This window comes from Mercenaria mercenaria, chromosome 7 (genome assembly GCF_021730395.1).
Source record: "Mercenaria mercenaria strain notata chromosome 7, MADL_Memer_1, whole genome shotgun sequence".
In the NCBI taxonomy this organism is placed as follows: Eukaryota; Metazoa; Mollusca; class Bivalvia; order Venerida; family Veneridae; genus Mercenaria; species Mercenaria mercenaria.
Genome location: NC_069367.1, coordinates 4,984,784 through 5,007,222, shown reverse-complemented (window position 1 = coordinate 5,007,222; position 22,439 = coordinate 4,984,784). Strand labels below are relative to the sequence as shown.

Here is a 22,439-nt window from a genome sequence, read left to right as displayed (position 1 = left end):
TACAAAAGCGTTAATTTTCGTATAAACAACATTGGAGTAATAATGTCAATGACGGCCCTTTCTGCTACATTGCATGCACGCGTAATCTGACGTCCTTCACCAGAAACATGAACAAATTGGCCTCGTTCCCCTTTCGAAAAATTCTTTCAAAACTGGACGCCAAAACTTTCAAAAAGAGCATTTAATTATATTTATATATATATATATGTCTGACGTCAAAGATCACAACTGAATCGAAGAACTGTAAAAATTTTCACTGGAGTTAAAAATATTTTAAATAAAAACCAGGAACTGTATTCTTACCGGAAGGCGAATTATGTTTAGTTACAAGATGACGAAAAGATCGATATCTTGATATTTTTTTTGGATTTTCTTATACTCCTGGAAAGCAAATCAGTTATATTTATAGCAAGCTAGCGTAAAATGTAAATATAAGAATTGAATGCTATTACTTTTGTGTTTATATGTGGTTCATACAACCACACTGGAAGGCTTCTTGCTAATCATCCAAGAATCGCTACAACGGAATATATGCAAATCACCTTGCAGTAAAAACTCTAAAATGCCTAGGAACTGATCAGAATGCTTTGACTTATGCACAATTTTAAAACCGACTAAATGATGAAGCTATTTCAACATCTTCAAGTAAATTTACGATAAATTCTCTTTTAAATATTGCAGTTATAGGAAAATGTTGTAAGCAGTATATTGATTTCTAGACCAAGGTAATTACTAAAAGTTATTGTTTGCCATATGTTGCATGTTTGAAATAGCCATGAACAATGATGTTCGAAACTTAAAATTTCCGTGAAATGTATCTCTACATTCTTGGAAACAATCAAGTAAATAATGATACAGAGACAAAAGTCTTGTGACAGATGTTTAGGCTGAAAATAAAATCTAAATTCACGAAACGGTAATAAAGGAAATGTGTAGACGACATTAGTAATAAAATATTTTCTGGTTGTTGAGGATTTATTATAGCATATGTGTATCCTAGGTTTAATGAAATCGATGAATTACCGTATTTCAAAGGTATTGAGGTGTAGGATGTATAATTATTTCGTGCGTTAAATAATTTTGATTTATGTATTTTTTCGGCAATAAATTTTGGGAACGGATGTCAGGGCATAAGAAGAAGGTGACTGGTGTTGAAACTTGGTTTCTTTATACTACCCCCTCCCACGACGGAGTGAAGTAGGATTGAGTAGGTGCTTCGCAGCATAATGACCCGAAAAGTATATTCATAACCGTATGTTTTTCATGTAGAAATTAATGAATTGATAGTTTATATGACTGAAGCTGAGTATTATACTATGGCAATGCGGATAACAAAACCTAAATGTTAATTTATGAATCTGTTCTTTTTGCTCCCGTTTATTCTCTTTGATTATGGGATAGATAATTTATTTTTGTTTGAGCGTAGCGAATTAGGAAATAATGCTTGGGAATTCCTAGTTGTTACAAACGCAGTTGTTTATCCTTCCAAATTTTACTAGTGATGGTCAATTGCCATTAAGAAGATTGTTCTTATGGTCAATAGCAGCTATAGTATATATGCATCTGGAATCATTTATGTATTTAGAATTTTAAATGTATTTAGATTTAAATATGTATTTACAATAACAAGTGCAAGTAGAACAAGAAAAAAATAAAAGTTTAGAAATTTTGATCGAAATTTTGATAAAAGAGCAACAGCAGTCTGCCGTCACAAAAATTATAACAAAATCAAGGACCAAGACAACAGCAGAATCATATGCTATGACATTATTCCTACCCCCATACCCATTCCTGATCAGTTTTTTTATTGCTTCTATGGAGTTTTTAGCCTTTTTTATTTTTTATCTTTGGATTTTAAATGTTATTCAGCCGAGTAACTGAGTATGCCAAGCTACGCGCATGCTTGAAACTTGTTAGGATTATCCCCAAAATTGCTCGCAAAACTGCAGTAACTCACTTTTTTTTTGGAAAATCTCTTTTTCGAATTTTTCTAAGTATTTTCATATTATACACCTGCAGAAAAAATTATAGGGTTACATTCCCGAAAATTTTGTTGTATAATTAAAATGCAACATAGTTGTAACTAAGTGACAAAATATAATTCCCGTAAAACTGTTGTAAGTTGATTTACTGCAGTCTTGCAGGAAACTGATGGTCATTTGTCAATAAGAAAAAATGACTTTTAAGTTACTGCTATATTATTGCACTGATAAGAACTTTAAACTGTGTTAATTATACTCCTAAATAGCTTATCAATTAGTAATACCTTTAACTTAATTTATGTGCAAGGATGTGGTAAGAGAGTCGAAATGAATTTTCAACTCCATGCACTATGCGTCTCCTATATTATATAGTAAAGAAATGCTTCGGAAAACTTTTTCATACAAATTTAAGAGTTTGTAGTGGCTAAAGTACCTTTTTTACACATATACAATAATTAATCAATAGTTTACAATGGCTTTTAGCAAAAAGAAGAACTGATCAGCAATATGTACCGTCATCGTACGAGTATAGGTCGCACCTTTTTTTACCAACATTCTGGTCAGGAAGGACCGATGCGCTTTATACATGGGTTACACATAATAGGACAAGACCACAATTTTTTTCTCTGTCTCAAAAAATTAAGACAATCGATCTTTGTTTACACCGCGTACCTTTACATTGAAAATAATTCAAGGGGAGTTACTACCTATGACTCGGGCATAGGTAAAAGCAGGTATTGGGACCAGGCTTCTTAAATGAATTTTGTCTAAAATGTAAAATTAAGAGCTCCCGTAAAAGCTTTAAAGAAATGCTGTTTTTCATTAATATATTTTACAATGCATTTCTATAACTCATCATTAAATTTTTAACAAAACCTGTGTAAAACTTTCCCTAGTCGGGATTTCACACATCAAACCAACCGTAATTACAAGTTGCCGCAAAACACGAGTAGATAAATTAGGAGATGTTTCAGAAGGTGATGAGATCAAAAAGGTGTTGAGAAGTTTGAGATAGTTTGGACAAAACTTTAAATACCTCGTGATTTTAATAAGTCGTTTTCACAATTAAAATTACGGGTGCTGCACAAATGGCCGACCGATACCGGAAAAATTACATTTCCTTTCAAATTTACATGTTTTTGAGATTCCATTTTATTTCCGACTAATACACGGTTATAAGAATTTTTCAGAAATCTGTATATATTTTACACAGCGTCTTATAAACGAATGCGACCTATACTCCTATACTGTTACGATGACGGTATATTTTGATCCCCTCTGAGCAAAAACGTTTTGAAATTTCGTACAAGCAATCTATTACAGTGATAGTCTATCGAATTTGACCACTGGAAACTCAACTCGGTATCAGTTTATTTGTAACTTGTGGTTTGGTCATAAAATAAACACTTTTCACCTGTAGAAGTGATATTACATTTATATATTATAAAATCTGACTCATTTATTCGTGATTATGCCAGTAGCTTAATTGGTATAGAGGTTGTCTCTTAGTAGGGACAGAACAACAAGATTTTTGGTTTGAATCGTAAATGCGATGTATCTGTTTTTCTTTATGTCAATGAAATATATATCCTGTATAAATGACAGTGTCTACATGCAGCAGTGAGCACAATGCCTAACTTTATAGTGCTGCTTCACTGGAATGTCACCCTGTAGATGAATGCAAAACTTTAACCAGGATTTTCTAAGTCCAAAAGGGTGCATAATTTGCCCTAAATACTAGACAGAGCTATTGGACCCAGTGAGGTTGGAAAATGAGCTAAAAAAAGAAAAAATAAGTCTCAAAGCTAAATGTCTTTTAAAGTAATAGCTATAATTATGTACTTGCATGAGAAAACTAACCAAGATTTTGGGTGCATAATTTGGCCAAAATACAAGTCAGAGTCATGGGATTTGATCCAGTGACGTTGGAAAATGACCTAGAAAAAGAAAAAAAAAGTATCAAAGCTAAATGTCTTTAAGTAATAGCTATATGTACTTGCATTAAAAACACTAACCAGGATTTCGGGAGCATAATTTGGCCAAAATGCATGTCAGAGTTATGAAACTTCATGCTATCACATTACATTTATAACCCCAAAGACACCCATCAGGTTTCAATTCGATATCTGCATTTGTTTTTAAGATAGTAACTTGCATGTAAAACTTTAACCAGGATTTTCTATTATTATTATTATTATTATTATTATTAGGATAGTAACAGATTTATATAGCCCCCTATTTATGATAATATGTTCAGAGAAGAACCAGTACAGGTCTCTTAGTTAGGTGGGAGACACTCAAGAGCATCTCAGAAATTTCCAGTGCCTGGACCGGGATTAGAACCCCAGACCTCTGGATTGACAGTCAAGCATGTTACCACTAGACCTTTGGCCTACCTTAGCCTTGTCTAAGTCCGAAAGGGGGCATAATTTGGCCAAAATACATGTCAGAGTTATGGGCCTTGACCCAGTGAGGTTGGTTGTTGACATAGAAAAAAGAAAAAAAATAAGTTTCAAAGCTACTAGTATATGCTTTTGAATGATAGCCATATGTACTTGCATGCAAAACTTTAAGCAAGGTGTGACGCCGACGTCAGGGTGAGTAGAAGTTATGGAACCTGCGCACTGCATGTCATATCATCACAGTGAACAAGTATGTGAAGTTTCTATCCATTCCTTTTAGTGGGTACTGAGATACCACAATTTGCTTACATGTAAAAACTCAACCAATAAACACTTATTCAAAAAAGGGGCATAATTCTGTAAAGCAAGAGCTACCAGAGGACAGCAATGCTCGACTATTCAACAGCCTTGTCAATTGAATGTATGTAAAAGTTGAAAAAAGGGAATAATTCTGAAAAATTGCAAAACAGGGTTATGGAACCTATACAGTGCATATCAGCTCATGACAATGGACAATTGTCTGAAGTTTCAATCCATTCCCATCAGTGAGTACTGAGATACCAGCTTACATACAAAAACTTAACCAAAAACTGCTAAGTCGAAAAAAGGGCATAATTTTGCAACAATATAAGAAGTGTTATGGAACCTGTGCACTGCATGTTAGATCATCAAAGTGAATAAGTGTGTGAAGTTTCTATTCATTCCCTTTAGTGGGTGCTGAGATATTAGCTTTATCCTTTACCAAATATTTCTAAGGGGCATAATTTTGTAAAAATGCAAAATAGAGTAATGTCAGTTAGCTTATCACAGTAAATAAGTGTGTGCAGTTTCAATCCATTCCCACAAGTGGTTACTGAGATACCAGCTTACATATATGAAAACTTAACCAAACCAGGACGCCGACAAATGGGCGAGTCCAATAGCTCTACCTACTCTTTCAATAGTCAAGCTAAAATGCAAAACAGAGTTATGGAACCTGTGCTATGCAAGTCAGTTCTTCACAGTTAATAATTGTGTGAAGTTTTAATCCATTCCCAGTGATTACTTACATACCAGCTTACATATAAAAACTTAACCAAATTGGGATGCCAATGCCGACAAATGGGTGAATCCAACAGCTCTACCTTTTTTTGGAATAGTCGAGCTAAAAAATATGCAAAATTTATGTCAAACTTGCTTCTATATTTGATTTGCATGTGTACACTGTGATGCCAGGCTCTCATAATTTGAGTAGTTTATGCCACGTTTTTAAGGGACTTCAGAAAAGACATGTCTGTATAAAAAAATTCCCTTAGTGAATTGCAGGATGAGTACAAATTGTAGAAGGAGAAGTGAAAATTCTAAGCAATCATCCTTCAGAACTAAAATATTTTCAAGGAATCTGTCAAGCCCAGTTTTAGAAATTCTACTGTTAAATTCATGTTTGTTATATTACTCTCATTACAAAGGTCATGGATATTTATACCAGTCCACTCATTTAGTTCAGAAGATAGAATACAGGACTATGAAAGTTCAATACCTGTCACAGCTATGTCACATAACGCTGTGACATAGTAATCGTGATGTACAATGAAACTGTTGCACAAAAACGCACAGTTTCAATCTTCTATGTGTAATAGGAAAATAAATCAGATTGTGCTAGAAAGTTTATTTACAGTTAGAATTCTAATGAAGTTGTTGCTAGAAGTATAGGTGTGGGATTTTATACAAAAGTAAATAACTATACAAGAATTAGCACTTAAATTACTGATTAAGTGCAAATATAACAATGCAGACAGTTAATTTACCAAGCCGTTTCCAAATTCTTCAGTTTATATAAAAAAGAAATAAACGAAAAGTTAGAAATGCATAATGTTCAGTTTTATTTCAAATGCAAAAGGTAGTAACTGATACCAATTGGAAATAATTTGTAGTCTAGAATACTGCAAAAGAGTTGTAACTTCAGATACAACTTTTTTAGCAGTTAACATCCACAATGTATATGAAATAGATCAGCTCGCAAAAGAGTAGTAAGTCAAGTTACAACACTTTTGCGGTAATGACTTGACTGCTAAGAGTTAGAAAAGTCATGCAATATAGTTGTAAGTAAATGCATGTCAAATATCTCGGATAAGTATAACTCTAGACATAAATGAAGAATTTATTTTCATAAGTCATTGAAATTTTTCCAACATATCTTCAGGTTTTGTCAATTTAGCTGTTTTTTAGCTTTTCCTGAAAAGTTTTAAAACATGCAGTTACCGCAGTTTTGCGGGCAACCCTCGAAATGGTTGATCGTTTGACGTGGATTATGGCAAGTTTCATTTGAAAACACGGGAAAAACGGATGAGATTTTGGAAATAAAATGGCCTGTAATTTGTAACAAAAAAGACATGCATTTTGAATTTTACAATAAATTTAGTAACTAATAATTTAATTCTTGCAAAATTCGCCAGTTATAAGTTTACACGTCACATTGTCTATAATTTAATTTAAAGATTGTGCAAGCAAAATTAAGAAGCTGGTTGTTTGTTTTGAGAATGCTTGGTGTAATTATCACAAAAAGATTCAAAAATATAAATGCATTATTTTTATTTGATGCGACTAAACACTAGAAGACAAAATGTAAATCATTGAAATTTTTGAATTACGCTTATTTCAGTGTATTTATGATTTTAATCATAATGATGAATATAGTTTTCATCCTTGTTTTTATAACACTTATGTGAATTCTTAAAATTGTCCTGTTTTCAAGCTACAAACTGATACCATCTTTATAGTAAAATGCTTTTTACCTAATTAACAATCCCGGTTTTCACTGATTTCGCTGCAACTTTTGAACAATACGATACTCATTGTTTTATTTTGGCGTTATTTGTAGTTTTATTGCTCTAAAAACGAACTGTTAAATATGAATGTTCTTGGTGAATTAGGCAGATATCCTTTGTCTACACTGTGCAAAGAAAGAGTTTTGAAGTACTGGCTGAAACTGATGAATAATACAGATTCACTGATGTACCATGTTTTTACTATGCAGTGTAATATTATTGATTCCCCAAGATGTTTAAATCGGGCTAAACATATGAAATCACTATTGAATGACTTACTTAATAGGTTTTAGCAATTTGTGGAACAATATTAATGAAAATATAAATGATTTCCAATGTAACAGAATCGTCTCAGAGACCAATTTAAGCATAACTGGCTCTTTGATATCAATATGTCAAAACTGGGTTATTATGCAGAATTCAAAACCGAATTTAGATATGAGCCTTATCTTGATATTCTTTGTTGAAAATGACTATCTCAGAAAGTTGCTTACATGATTTCGTCTTTCAGCACATAGCAGGAAGATATGTTGGTACCGATAGAGCTAATAGAATTTGTAGAAATTATAATCTCTAATTATAATCTAATTATGAATAATTTGGGATAATACTGAAGCAACTTTTGCTGTAAATCTAAAATATAGCCTATCATATGACAACATAGATGCATCTTAGAACTACTTAGATATCAATCACAATCACCTTCTGATTATCTGGAACACTTCAAGAAACTAAGACTTCTTATTTTCCTTTGTGTTTGTAATTACAGAATATCTATCATTATTGTCAACTACATAATAATTTAACAATTTTCATTAGTCATATGTTAGGATATGTTTAAACTTCATGTTATATCAACATAAACTACATACCACATATTTCTTGACCTACTATGCAGAAATTGACCGGATTAATGACATAACAAAATAGGAAATCTGTAATAAATATTTGTAAATGTATCAACTAGTTATATAAATTAAGGGCAGAAACGGTATCTATCTATCTGTCGTTGACGTCAAACCCCTTGCGGGAACAAAGACGTTTTGCGCATCAAAATCAAGAAGAGAAAGAATATAGAGATACAAATTTAGAGTGAAGAAACTAAAAATAAATTTGGTGATAGAAAAAGATTAAAACTTGAGTTTGCAGGATAACTAGGGCGAGACATGTTCTAGGCTGCAAACTGCAGCACTGAACTGCTCTAGGGTAGGGAGATGGGCGACACTAGAGGTGGGGGGGGGGGGGGGGGGGGGGGAGGGTTCCAATGGTACACTGTTCTCGGAAAATAAGAAAACTTGTAATAGGTTGCCGTTATTAGTCCCCTACTGGTTGAAAACCAGTTTCGGGGACTATAGGAATGCGCTTTTCCGTCCGTCATTCCGTCATCCTGTCATTCCGTCCGTCCGTCCGCAATTTCGTGTCCGGTCCATAACTCTGTCATCTATGAAGGGATTTTAATATTACTTGGCACAAATATTTCTCATGATGAGACGACGTGTCATGCGCAAACCCCGGACCCTTAGCTTAAAGATCAAGGTCACAATTGGAGGTCAAAGGTCAACAGGGCTTTTTTCCTGTCCGCTCCATAACTTTGTCATCTATGAAGGGATTTTAATATTACTTGGCACAAAAGTTTGCCATGATGAGACGACGTGTCATGCGCAAACCCCGGACCCTTAGCTTAAAGATCAAGGTCACAATTGGAGGTCAAAGGTCAACAGCGCTTTTCCGTCCGTCATTCCGTCATCTTGTCATTCCGTCCGTCCGTCCGTCCGTCCGCAATTTCGTGTCCGGTCCATAACTCTGTCATGTATTAAGGGATTTTAATATTACTTGGCACAAGAGACGACGTGTCATGCGCAAACCCCGGACCCTTAGTTTAAAGATCAAGGTCACAATTGGAGGTCAAAGGTCAACAGGGCTTTTTTTCCTGTCCGCTCCATAACTCTGTCATCTATGAAGGGATTTTAATATTACTTGGCAAAAAAGTTTGCCATGATGAGACGACGTGTCATGCGCAAACCCTGGATCCTTAGCTTAAAGATCAAGGTCACAATTGGAGGTCAAAGGTCAACAGGGCTTTTTTCCTGTCCGGTCCATAACTCTGCTATCCATAAAGGGATTTTAATATTATTTTGCACAAATGTACCTCATAATAGGACGATGTGTCATGCATGACTTTCAGACCCCTAGCTCAAAAGTCAAGGTCAACACTTGGCAGTCAGATGTTAACATGGCATGAACAGGGTCTGTTTTGTGTCCTGTCCATAACTCTGTCATTCATTGAGGGATTTTGATATCACTTGGCACAAATGTTCCCCATGATGAGGCGACGTGTCATACGGAAATCGCGGACCCCTGGCTTAAATGTCACGGTCACAATTGGAGGTCAAAGGTCAACAGGGTCTTTTTCCTGTCCGGACCATAACTCTACCATTCATGAAGGTATTTTAATATTACTTGGCATAAATCACGATGAGTTGACGTGTCATGCGCAAAACCCGGACCTCTAGCACAAAGGTCAAGGTCACAGGTGGAGGTCAAAGGTCAACAGGGCTTTTTTCCTGTCTGGTCCAGAACTCTGTCATCCATCAAGGGATTTTAATATTACTTGGCACAAATGTTACCAATGATGAGACAACGTGTCATGCGCAACACCCAGAACTCTAGCTTAAAGGTCAAAGTCACACTTGTAGATCAAAGGTCAATGGAACATTTTTCCTGTCCAGCGTATAACCTTGTCATGCAAAAGAGGATTTGAATATTACTTGGCACAAATGTTCACCACTATGAGACGGTTGTCATGCGCAAAAAACCTGGTCTCTAGGTTGAAGGTCAAGGTCAGACATAGAGGCCAAAGGTCAAATAAAAGGATGTCTTTGTCTGGAACATTTCTTCTTAATTCATAGAGGGATTTTGATGTAACTTGGCATAAATGTTCACTACCATGAGACAGATTGTCATAAGCAAGAGCCAGGTCTAGGTCTAATGTCAAGGTCACACTTGGCGGTCAACTGCCAAATTCAAGAATGACTTTTTGTCCGGAGCATTTCTTCTTCATGCATGGAGGGGTTTTGATGTAACTTGGCACAATTGTACACCATCATGAGACAGAGTGTCATGCACATGTCCCTTCTTTAGAGTTACTTCCCTTTGTTGTAACTATAAATAGCTTATATTGTAACGTTTTCAATACTAGTTATAGGGAAAAATCGAGACCAGTTTTCTGTAGTACAACATGCATGTTATATCCAATTTTGAGGTGTTCTTTCTACCTTAGGTGAGGATTTTTGTGTGAACTTTTTTTTTGGATTTTTTTTTAAGATTAACTTCCCTTAGTTGTTACCTTAAATAACTTATATTGTAACTTTTTTATAATTGATTGTAGGGAAAAACCAAGACCACTTTTCTGTGGTACAACATAGATGTTACTTTCAAATTTTAAGTGTATTTTAAGGTATCTCTGCCTGGTAAAGAGTTTTTTTGTGGATTCAGAAAAACAAAAGAATTACAATAATTACTACACAACCACAGAATTAAAATTCCATTTGCAGATACAGGTGCTAGTGTAAAGAAATTTGCTATGACGGGCGTATATTGTGACATTCTGGCACTCTTGTTTTTTTTGTTGTTGTTGTTTTTACTATAAATAACTTATATGATACCTTTTGGATAATCGGCCAAAAATGCTATATGAAAACCACTATAGTTTTTTATACATACACATTTCAATCCAAGAGTTTTGTTATAACATATTGTATAGATAGTACAATATTGTTTATACATATATTGACAAATATCATTTTATTATGTTATACTGCAGTAGAGAAAATTAGTTGCCTTCCAGTAGGGGATATTGTATTGCATGGCAATACTTCATTCACTTGTTAACCTATAACTTAGGGAATGGCCATAGCGAACATAGCGGGTCATTGGGGTCAGGTAATCAACGATTGGGATAGCAACCAGATCATGATGAATCTTATAGAAGAGTGATAACCTAGAATCTATACGCCTTAAATACAGTCGACGAAGGCTTAGAGAGTGTAGCATATCTGTTACACTGGAAGTACGGCCGTAGTCGGTCTTGATCCAACGGGCGCCTCTCCTTTGGATGCTTTCAATTTGGTCAATTTGAGTTTGGGTGTGGGGCGACCATACCTCGGAGGCATATTCGAGCTGGGTTCGGACTAGAGTCTGGTAAGCAATGGTCTTAATGGGTTTGGATTTGACCTTAATGTTTCTTCGTAGAAACCCTAGGGTTTGGTTAGCTTTCTTTGTTGACCTGCTTATGTGATTGTCCCATGATAGATCATTTGAGATATCCACGCCAAGGTACATTTATTTAGCTGAGCTGACCAATTCAAGTTGGACTCCATGTAGTTAATACTGGGTAGGGATAGGATGTGTCCTAGTAGCGTTGGTAACTTGACACTTGGAGGGGTTGAACTCCATATCCCATTCCAACTCCCACTTTTCTAGAAGTTTGAGGTCATTTTGGAGAGTGACAGATTGGTCTGCAGATGTCAGAGTTAGATATATTGCCGTGTCATCTGTAAACAGACGGACTTTGGAGCTGACGTTTAGTGGGAGGTAATTTATGTAAGCTAGGAAGAGCAGGGGCCAAGTACAGACCCCTGAGGGACACCTGGTGATACTGGTATGGCATCAGCGGTAGTGCCATTTAGGACTACTGATTGGATCCTATTATCTAAAAAGCTTTTGACCCATCTTAGTGTGTTACCTCTGACTCCATATTCGTGAATTTTTAGAAGAACTTTCCCATGGCTAACCTTGTCGAAAGCCTTACTAACATCTAGCAGTATAAAATCTACTTGTTTCTTATTGTAGACTGAAGTGACCAGATCATTTACTAACATAACTAACTGAGTAACACATGATCTTTTCCCCCTAAAACCATGCTGCAGGTCATACAGAATACCATTGTTTGTGAAGTGATTGACAATAGATGGGGAAACAATGTGTTCAAGCACCTTGCACAGGACACATGTTAATGAAATTGGCCTATAATTTACTGGATTTGACATATCACCTTTTTAAAAACTGGGGGCAACATATGCGGATTTCCACAAGGATGGAAGTGATCCTTCCTCCAGGGATTTCTTGAATATGACCTCAAGGATGGGGGATAGTTCTACAGAGTGTTTTATGTATTATAGGCTTGATTTTGTCAGGACCACTGGCCTTATGGGGGTTCAGGTTGCTGAGAAGTTTCTCAATACCATTTGTGCCTATCCTCCTAATATCTGGCATAGTAGGGTATAGTTAAGACCATTGATATGAATTTCTTTTATTTTACATAGAACTGTAATGTTTACTCATATGCATGTAGTTATTTATTATAGTTATATCTGTTCATTAGCCAAAGACATTATTATGTCGATATTGCTAATTAAGTCTGTTGTTGTTGTTGTCTTAAAATTATTCACTGCACTCATCGAACTACAGTTAAATTCTTATATCCATGAAGATAATAATTTTGACTCACAATGCTAATAAAAATGGTATATTACCTTTCCTACGGATTAAATTATACAAATAGTTACTGCATATTCCAGAAAGGCCCTACATTTCATTTTTCAAAACATAAATCGCACATTCTGTCTCAGTTGTAATAATTATGGTGTTTTGACAACAAAAGTAAGTATTTATTAAATGTCTTCATGCTTCAAATTCAGTTCGAAATATGTTATTACGGAAATTATGTATGTTCAGATCAAATCTTTTTCTACAATGTAGAATTTGTTAAATCTGATTGTTCAATACTTCATAATATACCTTAGAAATCAGCAAAAAAAAAAAAAAAAAACAGGGTCGTGTGCTTGATTTTTTGCTAGACTGATTTTTAAGATTTTAAGTTTTTTAAAAAGGGCGTCTGTGGGAAAATTAACATTTTGATAACATTTTTCGAATGGAAACTTTTCTACAATGTAGATTTACATGAAACTTTTCAAAGTCGTAAATAAACATATATTCTATAATATGGTGAAATGAAATATATAGGTCCGTGTGCATGTTTTTGAGATGTTTTTGACCAAGTGTTACACGCTGATTTTAAAACATTATTTGCAATAATATAACTTGTCAAACGTTTTAAAATCATATTCAGTCCTTAGAAAGGAAAGGTAGTTTCGTTGCCACATAGATTGATTTACTCACGGATTGCCAATAATTCATAAAACGATTTTTATTTCCGTATATAACAATGCACGAGACCAAAGTGAAAAACTTCTGTCATACAAGTATAACATTGTTTTCGGCGATGCAAAGAATTTACATAGCATTTACTTTATTATTTAGATGTGGACTACCACTGTTGTACTAGTATTATGCATTACGTCCGCCGTGGCAACACCGACTCCAGAAGTTCCAACACCCGAAGACCATCAGGTATTTATAATTAAGAACGTTTTTTCGCACACATGTACGTGTAGCATTATTGCGTAGTCTGTTGCTTAACAAGGATCTATGTTTTCGAGAATCAGGCGTTATTGAAACACACGCACACACACGCACGCACGCACGCACGCACACACACACACACACACACGCACGAACACGTATAACCGCCCGAGTGTATAAATAGTGTTAAAACACGGTTTTGCTATATATTATTTCTATTCTAAAAACTTAAAGTACCTGTTGTAAAATCTAGGTCAATATAATAAAACAGTTTCTTCGCGTATGCATGGTGCCAAATGGTAGGTTGTCACGCTCATTTGTTTACACACCTGGACTGGAAATGATAATACGTCTTGCGGAAGAGTTCAGTCTGGACGAAAATGATGGCGAATTATTCTGCAAAGAGAATAACCAGCTTAGTATATGTGAAAATTAATCAAGACAATTGTGCAATGTGACTTTTCGTTTTAAACATGCTATTAATTGGATCAAATTTGAATGCGCTATTTCAAGATGCATACATGCGCTAAATATCGTGTCGACGCGACGTCAGCAGAATAATGTTTTGACAATTTTTGCATTGCTAGTCATATAAAAATGGCTAATCAATTATAGCATCATTTTGTTTACATCCATCTAGCTAATCATTATCTGTTCTTTAGACTAATCATTCGGTTATACAGTTGAACCCGTCACAGTGGCCATCAATGTAATCAACATTCCTAAGCAGCAAGTCAGCTGATTTCCCCAATTGTTTTGTTCTGATTTGGACTTGTCTTGATCAGCCACATGCCTTAATCAGGCAGGTTGTGTACCTCCCTTGACCGGCTGCTTAATACCGGTTTGAATGTATATGCCAGTGTTGTATTAAGACGTTGCAAACTACATTAAGACGTCTTGTGAAAATTACATTATTCATCTATTTTATTACAGAAAGAAATGTTAAAAATCTTAATAAAAACATCGTTTAAAAGCAATGCAGCTGAGCTAAATGCGTTTTGTTTAAGACGCAAAGCATATAAAGAGATTCTGTCCCCTTAACAATAAAATAAAGCCGCAGGGAAGGCACTGTGACTTTGTTTACCAGTTCCTCCTTACAATGGTACTATTTTCTTATATACCTAAACACTTTCCTAAGGTGACTAGTGTCTTCTATACAATACATTGAATTAGCTACCTTTATAATACATTGTCTAAAAAAGGCATACCATTTCCTATTTTTAACTTTTTCAAAACTGAGCAAAATGCATCTTCTTTTACGAAGCGTATTGACAAACAATTGTCATGAAATTGAAAACAATGCCTCATTGTATCTCAGGCTGTTGCAAACTAATGTTAAAAACGCTTGGCATGAATCGTATTACGAAGCTGTAACAAGTATATATGCTATAATTATTTAGAAACACTGTTTAGTTTATAACCATTTGAATAAACACTATTTTGAAGAAACCTTCAACTCTCGACAGTTCCCTGGAGAAAACCAGTACTGGTGTCATATACGAATGTGTTGTCGTGACCCCCAATCGGGCTCGAACCAACGACTGTCGGTGTGAACGGTCGACACCTTAACTCCTATACCATTGCTGGGTCACTAGCAACCCCAATAATTAATGATATTAATTTTGTTTAGATTATCATGGCAAACGACTACATCATATACAAATGGCATCTGTGGTTCGGGGCGATTGATATCAATCACAAGGGTCAGATTTCAGCAGCAGACGTGCAACAAGAGGGGTAAGTTTGAAAGCACTCCATAATTTACAGTGAATTTCTTTTTTCATACTGGCTTAAGTAAAGAACTACAGGTCTAAATCTTGGAATCGGGGTACCAACTTTTTCATTTACTCATATCGTATTCTATCATCGATGGGGGATTATTCACATACTTACACCATGAAGACCACTCCTTGTGTTTGTAACTCGCCTGATAATAGCAACTACTACCTTCATATTGGGATTCAGTTTGCTTAGGCCTTACCCTGCTAAATTGTTATAATGAGCGTGTCCATCTTTCAATTTGGACAGTATCATTAGCTGTTAAAAGGGATGCTTACCAAAAAAGATACTGACTGACTGGTGAACAGGGCAGATCTTGATAAGATTGCACGGATGTGCAGGCTGATCATGATCTACACTGGTCGCAAAGGCAGAATGAATCGTGTCCAGTATAATAAGGGTTGATTATAATTTATGCTTCCGAGGAACTTGTTTGAAGGCTTTATAATTATGTTGAACAAAGCTATGAAAGCTTATGTGTATTATAAAGAAGGACGAAGGGGCGAACTATTACATGTATTCTTTGTATTTGTCATAATTATATGAATGCATAAATGTTATATAAAATTATCCTTCAAACAATAATATAAAGATATATCTCGCCAAGAAGTGAGACAATATGTTTATCTTCGCACGAGCGCATTTCGAGGTGAGATTATATTCCACTTCGGGGAATCCGTGAAACAACACAGCATTTTATCATTCGGCGTATAATAAACTCTTGTAAATGAATACATGAATATTGCAGATGTTTGACAAAGAAGAATGTTATAATAAAATCTTTATTTTATCAAGCATAGTTAATTTAGTTTTTGTGACATGGGTTGTTATATATATACATATAATATACATATACATATGCAGTTAAAAGTAACCTTTTATCCCCATTTTTCTGTAGGGAATCATTTTCCAAATTAAGCCACGTTGATGCAGAACGAAGGAAAGAAATACTAGCGAAGCTGCACAAGTTATGGAATGAATATGTCTTCAGAGGTAAAACAGGCCCTATCAACGAAGAGGAATTCATTGAGATGAATCGTCACCAGTATGAAGCCGACAAAGCAAAGTTTCAAGCGGGAATGCGAAAGTGTTATTCTTCTTTCTTTAGTGATATAATCGATGTATACCATGAAGGATTCGTCACTGAAGAAGAGTTTGTTAACCTCATGAAGGCTTGTGGACATGAAAATGTGGCGCTTGTTAAAATGTTGTTCAGTTTTTATAACCCTGTTGGAGGGAAAGTTCCATCGCAAGTTCTTGTCGACTCGTGGGTCCAGTTTTTGACCTCTGATGATAGTTCGCAAAACGATGTGGTGAAGACAGCTTTAGAGGCGGGCATATAATCGCTCTTGTGCTTGCAATACGTACTGGCTTATTATTATCAGAGGATTAATAGCACATTGTTTAATGTTTAATACGTTTAGTCTATATGAAATTCCTTAGATGAAGCTTTATAAAAATGTCGCATTTAATTTCCCATGAACTTTATCGCAACAAAGTCACAACATTCTAGAGGTCACATTTTTCGTCCATCAACAATTTTCAACCACTGTTACAAACGTCAGGTAATAAAATGAAAGCGTGCATTTTATTTGAAGTTGACATGAAAGTTTGCAATATGATGTAACATTAGAACATTTGCAATTCAAACCATTATTTAAGGACCAGAATTATGAATCATAAGAATAATAATAAACACAAATTCTGAAATACACTTCCTTTTAATTTCTCAAACACTGACAAATATTTCATTTACAAACTGGTGATTCAATATCACTTCAAGTTATGCAAATTATTCAATTTAACAAGTTTGGATAATTTGTGGCCGCATCTTTCTGTCTAAATGTAAGCCTTAATTTTGTCACATAAAATGACCCAAGAAAGACAATGTAATGAAAATTCTAACAACTGAGGACCAATTATGCCTGCACACTTGAATAAACTTAACGCAAAATTTCTGCAGCTCTATATATATATCTATCCGGACAATAGCTATATTTCTGCCGTGTACACTGCAATCTTTGTCATGTACAATATACGTACCATAATTTCACACCCATTTCAGCCATACAATATGTACTAGCAATACAACAAAAGTACACCGATTTAGCAACATTCCTACCTTGCAAAATACGGACTAGCAATATTTCTGCAGTGTACAATACACGTATAATAAATTAGCAATACTTCTGCCGTGCACAATACGGACTAGCAATATTTCTGCCGTGTACAATACACGTATAATAAATTAGCAATATTTCTGCCGTGTACAATACACGTATAATAAATTAGCAATATTTCTGCCGTGCACAATACGGACTAGCAATATATCTGCCGTGTACAATGTACACGTAAATAATTTAGCAATATTTCAGCTGTGCACCATACGGACTAGCAATATTTTTGCCGTGTACAATACACGTAAATAATTTAGCAATATTTCAGCGATGCACAATACGGACTAGCAATATGTTTGCCGTGTACAATACACGTAAATAATTTAGCAATATTTCAGTCGTGTACAATACACGTACAATAATTTACCAATATTTCAGCTGTGCACCATACGGACTAGCAATATTTTAGCTATGCACAATACGGACTAGCAATATATCTGCCGTGTACAATACACGTAAATAATTTAGCAATATTTCAGCTGTGCACCATACGGACTAGCAATATTTTTGCCGTGTACAATACACGTAAATAATTTAGCAATATTTCAGCTATGCACAATACGGACTAGAAATATGTTTGCCGTGTACAATACACGTAAATAATTTAGCAATATTTCAGTCGTGTACAATACACGTACAATAATTTACCAATATTTCTGCCATACAATACGACACAGACACTAGCATTTTTCTGCGAACACTATATCAATATTCGGTCCTGTCGAAAAGAAATTTACAATGCCAAAGAGACACATAGGAGCTACCAAGCATAGCAACAGCTTGTGGGCAAAACCCAGTGCTCACAGAAAAAACTAAATTTTGAAATGTACTCCAGCAACTTCACCTCATCGAAGAATATTCCACCTAAGTAAGACCAACGACCCGGCAAAGTAATTGCTAGAATATTTATTTAACAAAATGATCCCCGGCTGTCAGAATTTTCCGTCACAATAAATTTACTTTATAAATTTATCCCCCAAAATTCAAAGCCGGGATAATAGTATATCTAAACTTACTGAATGTAAATTTATATTAAATGTATATCAAAATTACTCAGTCCAAATCATGAATATCTCATTTAACATCTGTATTAAAATTCTAGGGGAAGTAGTATACTAATTACAATGAACAAAATTGTTCCCCTAGACCAAATGGGCCCTTCGTGATGTAAATCTGATAGACATTCCGATTTATCTCTGTCAAGGTATCACACCCAACAGTAAAACAATCCGAGTGCTAACTTATTAGCCTATTCATAACCAGTAGTTTATCTAGATGCACCATATGTTAGAAATTTCAAACTTATAATGACCTGATGAAAGGTTCATATTGTAATAGTCGATATCCAGAACTAATTTTTTCAAATCCATGTCAGTTTAAAAACTGATAATTTGTTATATAAACTATCAAAGTTTAACCTTTATATACATAACATATTTCTGAATCATTGGATTGACAGCCAAACTGATACTTTACTCAAGAAAGATAATAACATGTTAACTCATTATCATATTATGTATTGGATTTATAAAATATCATGTTTACGAAAATATAATTATAAAACCACAAACTTCTATAAGCAACAGCATTGTTACCAATTAAGTCGTACTACCAATTAGAAAACAAATGTGATCCAATATTACCAAAAAAGCTTAAAGAACACGCATTATATCAAAATTGGCATTTGTATATTAATCATTTTATCACAATATATTGTATAATAACTAACCCTTTATTTTCAGTCAGAGAAAAGTGGTATGAATGATTACGCATCAACTAACCACAACTTCTCATTATTTTCACGCTGTAACCTTTTAAATGTTTGATGGCACTTGTAGATTTAAATAATGATTTCATTTCGACATTTTTTATATTGTCCTCAATTTAATATGTACCTGCAGTTAAATTGTAACATTTACATACTGAATGAGTCTATTAAGCTCAAGCTGCATTATAACCATCCATTTCCCCATGTTGAACAAATTTACAGACTAATACAATGGCTGCTATGAGCAGATTTCCAGTAAAAAGTAGCAGATTTCAATTATTTTATCAATTGAAATGACATTAATGATTACAGAAGCATTTTAAACAGATGACAAATGGGGTCCTAAAAAGTCCCAAACACAAACCTGAATATACACAGTGTTTGCTGTTAACAGGAATTCTATAACCGTTTTGTTAAAAACTGCTTACATTCAGTCTTAGAACACTAAAGAATTAGTGCAATCAACAAAGAAAATTTGCATGACAGTTTCTCACGGGAAAACTAATGATTCAGGTTGACTTCAGTTTCTAGCAGAACATGTATATTTAGTATTTATATATAAACAGACTACAACTAATAAACGATCCATGGGTAAGCATTTGTCAACAAATTATTTATGTAAACAAGAATTCAATATACTTTAAAGTTTTTCATAAGTCTTCAAATTTTTATGTTAACAGCGTATTAACACGCTCTCAGTATAGATAGCGCAAATTTACCTTGCAATAAATGACCTACATAGTCGTGATAAGCGACATGTGAAGTTTCCACTTTATCTACTCTAAGCACTTGGGTTTTTACAAGAAAATTATAAGAAGTAGTTAATCGATAACCTGGCGAAATAAAGTTTCCAATATGTTCCTCAACATTCAAACCCTTGGCAGATACTGAGGGAAAACAAAATCGTAGACTTACTAAAGATATAGTAATATACTTTATATGAGCCGTGCCATGAGAAAACCAACATAGTGGGTATGCGACCAGCATGGATCCAGACCAGCCTGCGAATCCGCGCAGTCTGGTCAGGATCCATGCTGTTCGCTAACAGTTTCACCAATTCCAATAGGCTTTAAAAGCGAACAGCATGGAGCCTGACCAGACTGCGCAGATGCGCAGGCTGGTCTGGATCCATGCTGGTCGCAAACCCACTATGTTGGTTTTCCCATGGCACGGCTCATATATACAACAAAAATTGAAGCCACCACCTTTCAAAAGGGGACTAACTGGAGTCTTCTACGTTTGTCAGTAACTTAAATAAATACTATTTTTGATGGTTATCAAACAATTAGCAGATAGGTCCATACTCCTGTACATAAATACCGCTTAACACAATTAATGTACATGTAACAAAAAGAATGCAAACCTGTGTCAAACAGAATTAAAATTACCATTCATAATTTTCTCATGTCCGAAACATTGTGAAAAATTATTCATTTGATTTAGATAACAATTGCATTTTACTCACTTTATATTGGACGCGTTTTGTAAACTCTCAAACTATAAATACAACCAAACCAATAAATACATTTAATATTTCAATGAAACTTGAAAGTTTTGTACTATATAGCATCACCTGAGACATGTGAATTCAAAATTTCTTTTCCAATTTATATTGAACAACAGAACCAAATTTATATTTAATTTTATATTCCTAAATTATCTTTATGGCTTATGCATGCCTTTGCAAAATGCAGATCTGTAAAATGTAATTCAAACCGAAAGTAGTGATTTAAACGTATCACTGCATCTTCCGATTGAAATTAAAATAGGTTCTCATGTAAAACAAACAATATCAATTGATGCTTTGTCTATATTACTTCTATAAATCCTGGTACAAATGTACCTAACAAAAAGACCCCAGACAGTCCGCAATGTAGCCTCCCCTAATTGGCTGTCCTAGTTCAAATGTCATTGTAACAATGACCTCTCTGATATATCTATATTAATGAGTATTTTAACGATAAAGCATAAAAAATTGCTTTGCTCGACATTTTTCTTTCTTTTTTTTTATATTTATGTTTGTTTACCGTTTTCTTTCCTGCAACTGTAATCCGCTGTAATGCAATTAACACTAAAGGCAGTATTAATGTTATTGGTGGCAGTAATGTTACATAAACCTTTATATACGCTCAGCATACTGCCTATAGTAAACTTCAATGCTACCGTTACATATTGAAACCGGTGTCAGGGTAAAATATCTAACCGGTGTCAGGGTAAATATCTCTACGCACTTCATATCGAAGATTTAAGTCTTTTGGTTAAATTACGTGTAAATTCAACCCATTTAAAATTCTACGTGTATCTTAATGTTTGCTTCATTATTTACCATGTAAGTTCAGACCAGTATTAAACCATATATTAACACGTTTTCCCTTACAAATATTTCTGTTTCAAAATCAAATTCATGACCGCGGTATCATCAGAGTTATAAAGCGTAATATATCCAGCTGAGAAATAATAATTTTTATTATAATAATAATAATATTTCTTCAAACCAGTGATAGAAAACAGTATGTTTACTTCACAGAGACGACATGATTTTTCGTCCATTGCGTGTTATATTACCTGTAATTTCCTCCGAATCTGGAACATTCGACACGTCAATACGTTGCTCCTCTAGATTAACAAGATGTCCAGCCTTCCTGCAAAAGGCTTTAACATGGCCCGATAATTTAATTTCACAAGATGAAATCAGATTTAAATTAAAGAATTTTGTGTCTGTTTCATCTGACATGTTTGAAATTGATAATGTGACGTCAGAGATAGTTTTGCTGTTGTAACCGAAGCATTCCAAATGGCATACATATGTAATGACAAGTTGTCTAAAAATAGCATTTATCTAAAAACACCAACGAGAAAAAAGCAGATAATTCCTGGCCTAAATAACTTTGGATTTATTTTCATTCGAAAATAATCACTATTATTTTAAAAGTATGCATAATATGGTCAACTAGAAGGATGTGAAAGTCAACGAAAACTGTAACAATAAAGAATAAAATATGACAGAGTTGTCTGTTTAAAGAATACATTCTGCCTTTTCACACATTACACAGCCAAGTATGTTTTAAATCAGATAATATATATATTATCACAGCTTATTC

General features: G+C 34.5%; 1 protein-coding gene across 1 annotated transcript; it reads left to right on the top strand.

The window, feature by feature from the left end:
• Nucleotides 1-856: 856 nt before the first annotated feature.
• On the top strand, nucleotides 857-17,097 carry LOC123555670 (sarcoplasmic calcium-binding protein-like). The gene is made up of 4 exons (XM_045346261.2): nucleotides 857-1,035; nucleotides 13,513-13,602; nucleotides 15,245-15,351; nucleotides 16,292-17,097. The coding sequence occupies exons 1-4, from the start codon at nucleotides 988-990 to the stop codon at nucleotides 16,734-16,736; spliced, it is 690 nt and encodes a 229-aa protein (XP_045202196.2). The 5' UTR covers nucleotides 857-987; the 3' UTR covers nucleotides 16,737-17,097.
• Nucleotides 17,098-22,439: the final 5,342 nt, after the last annotated feature.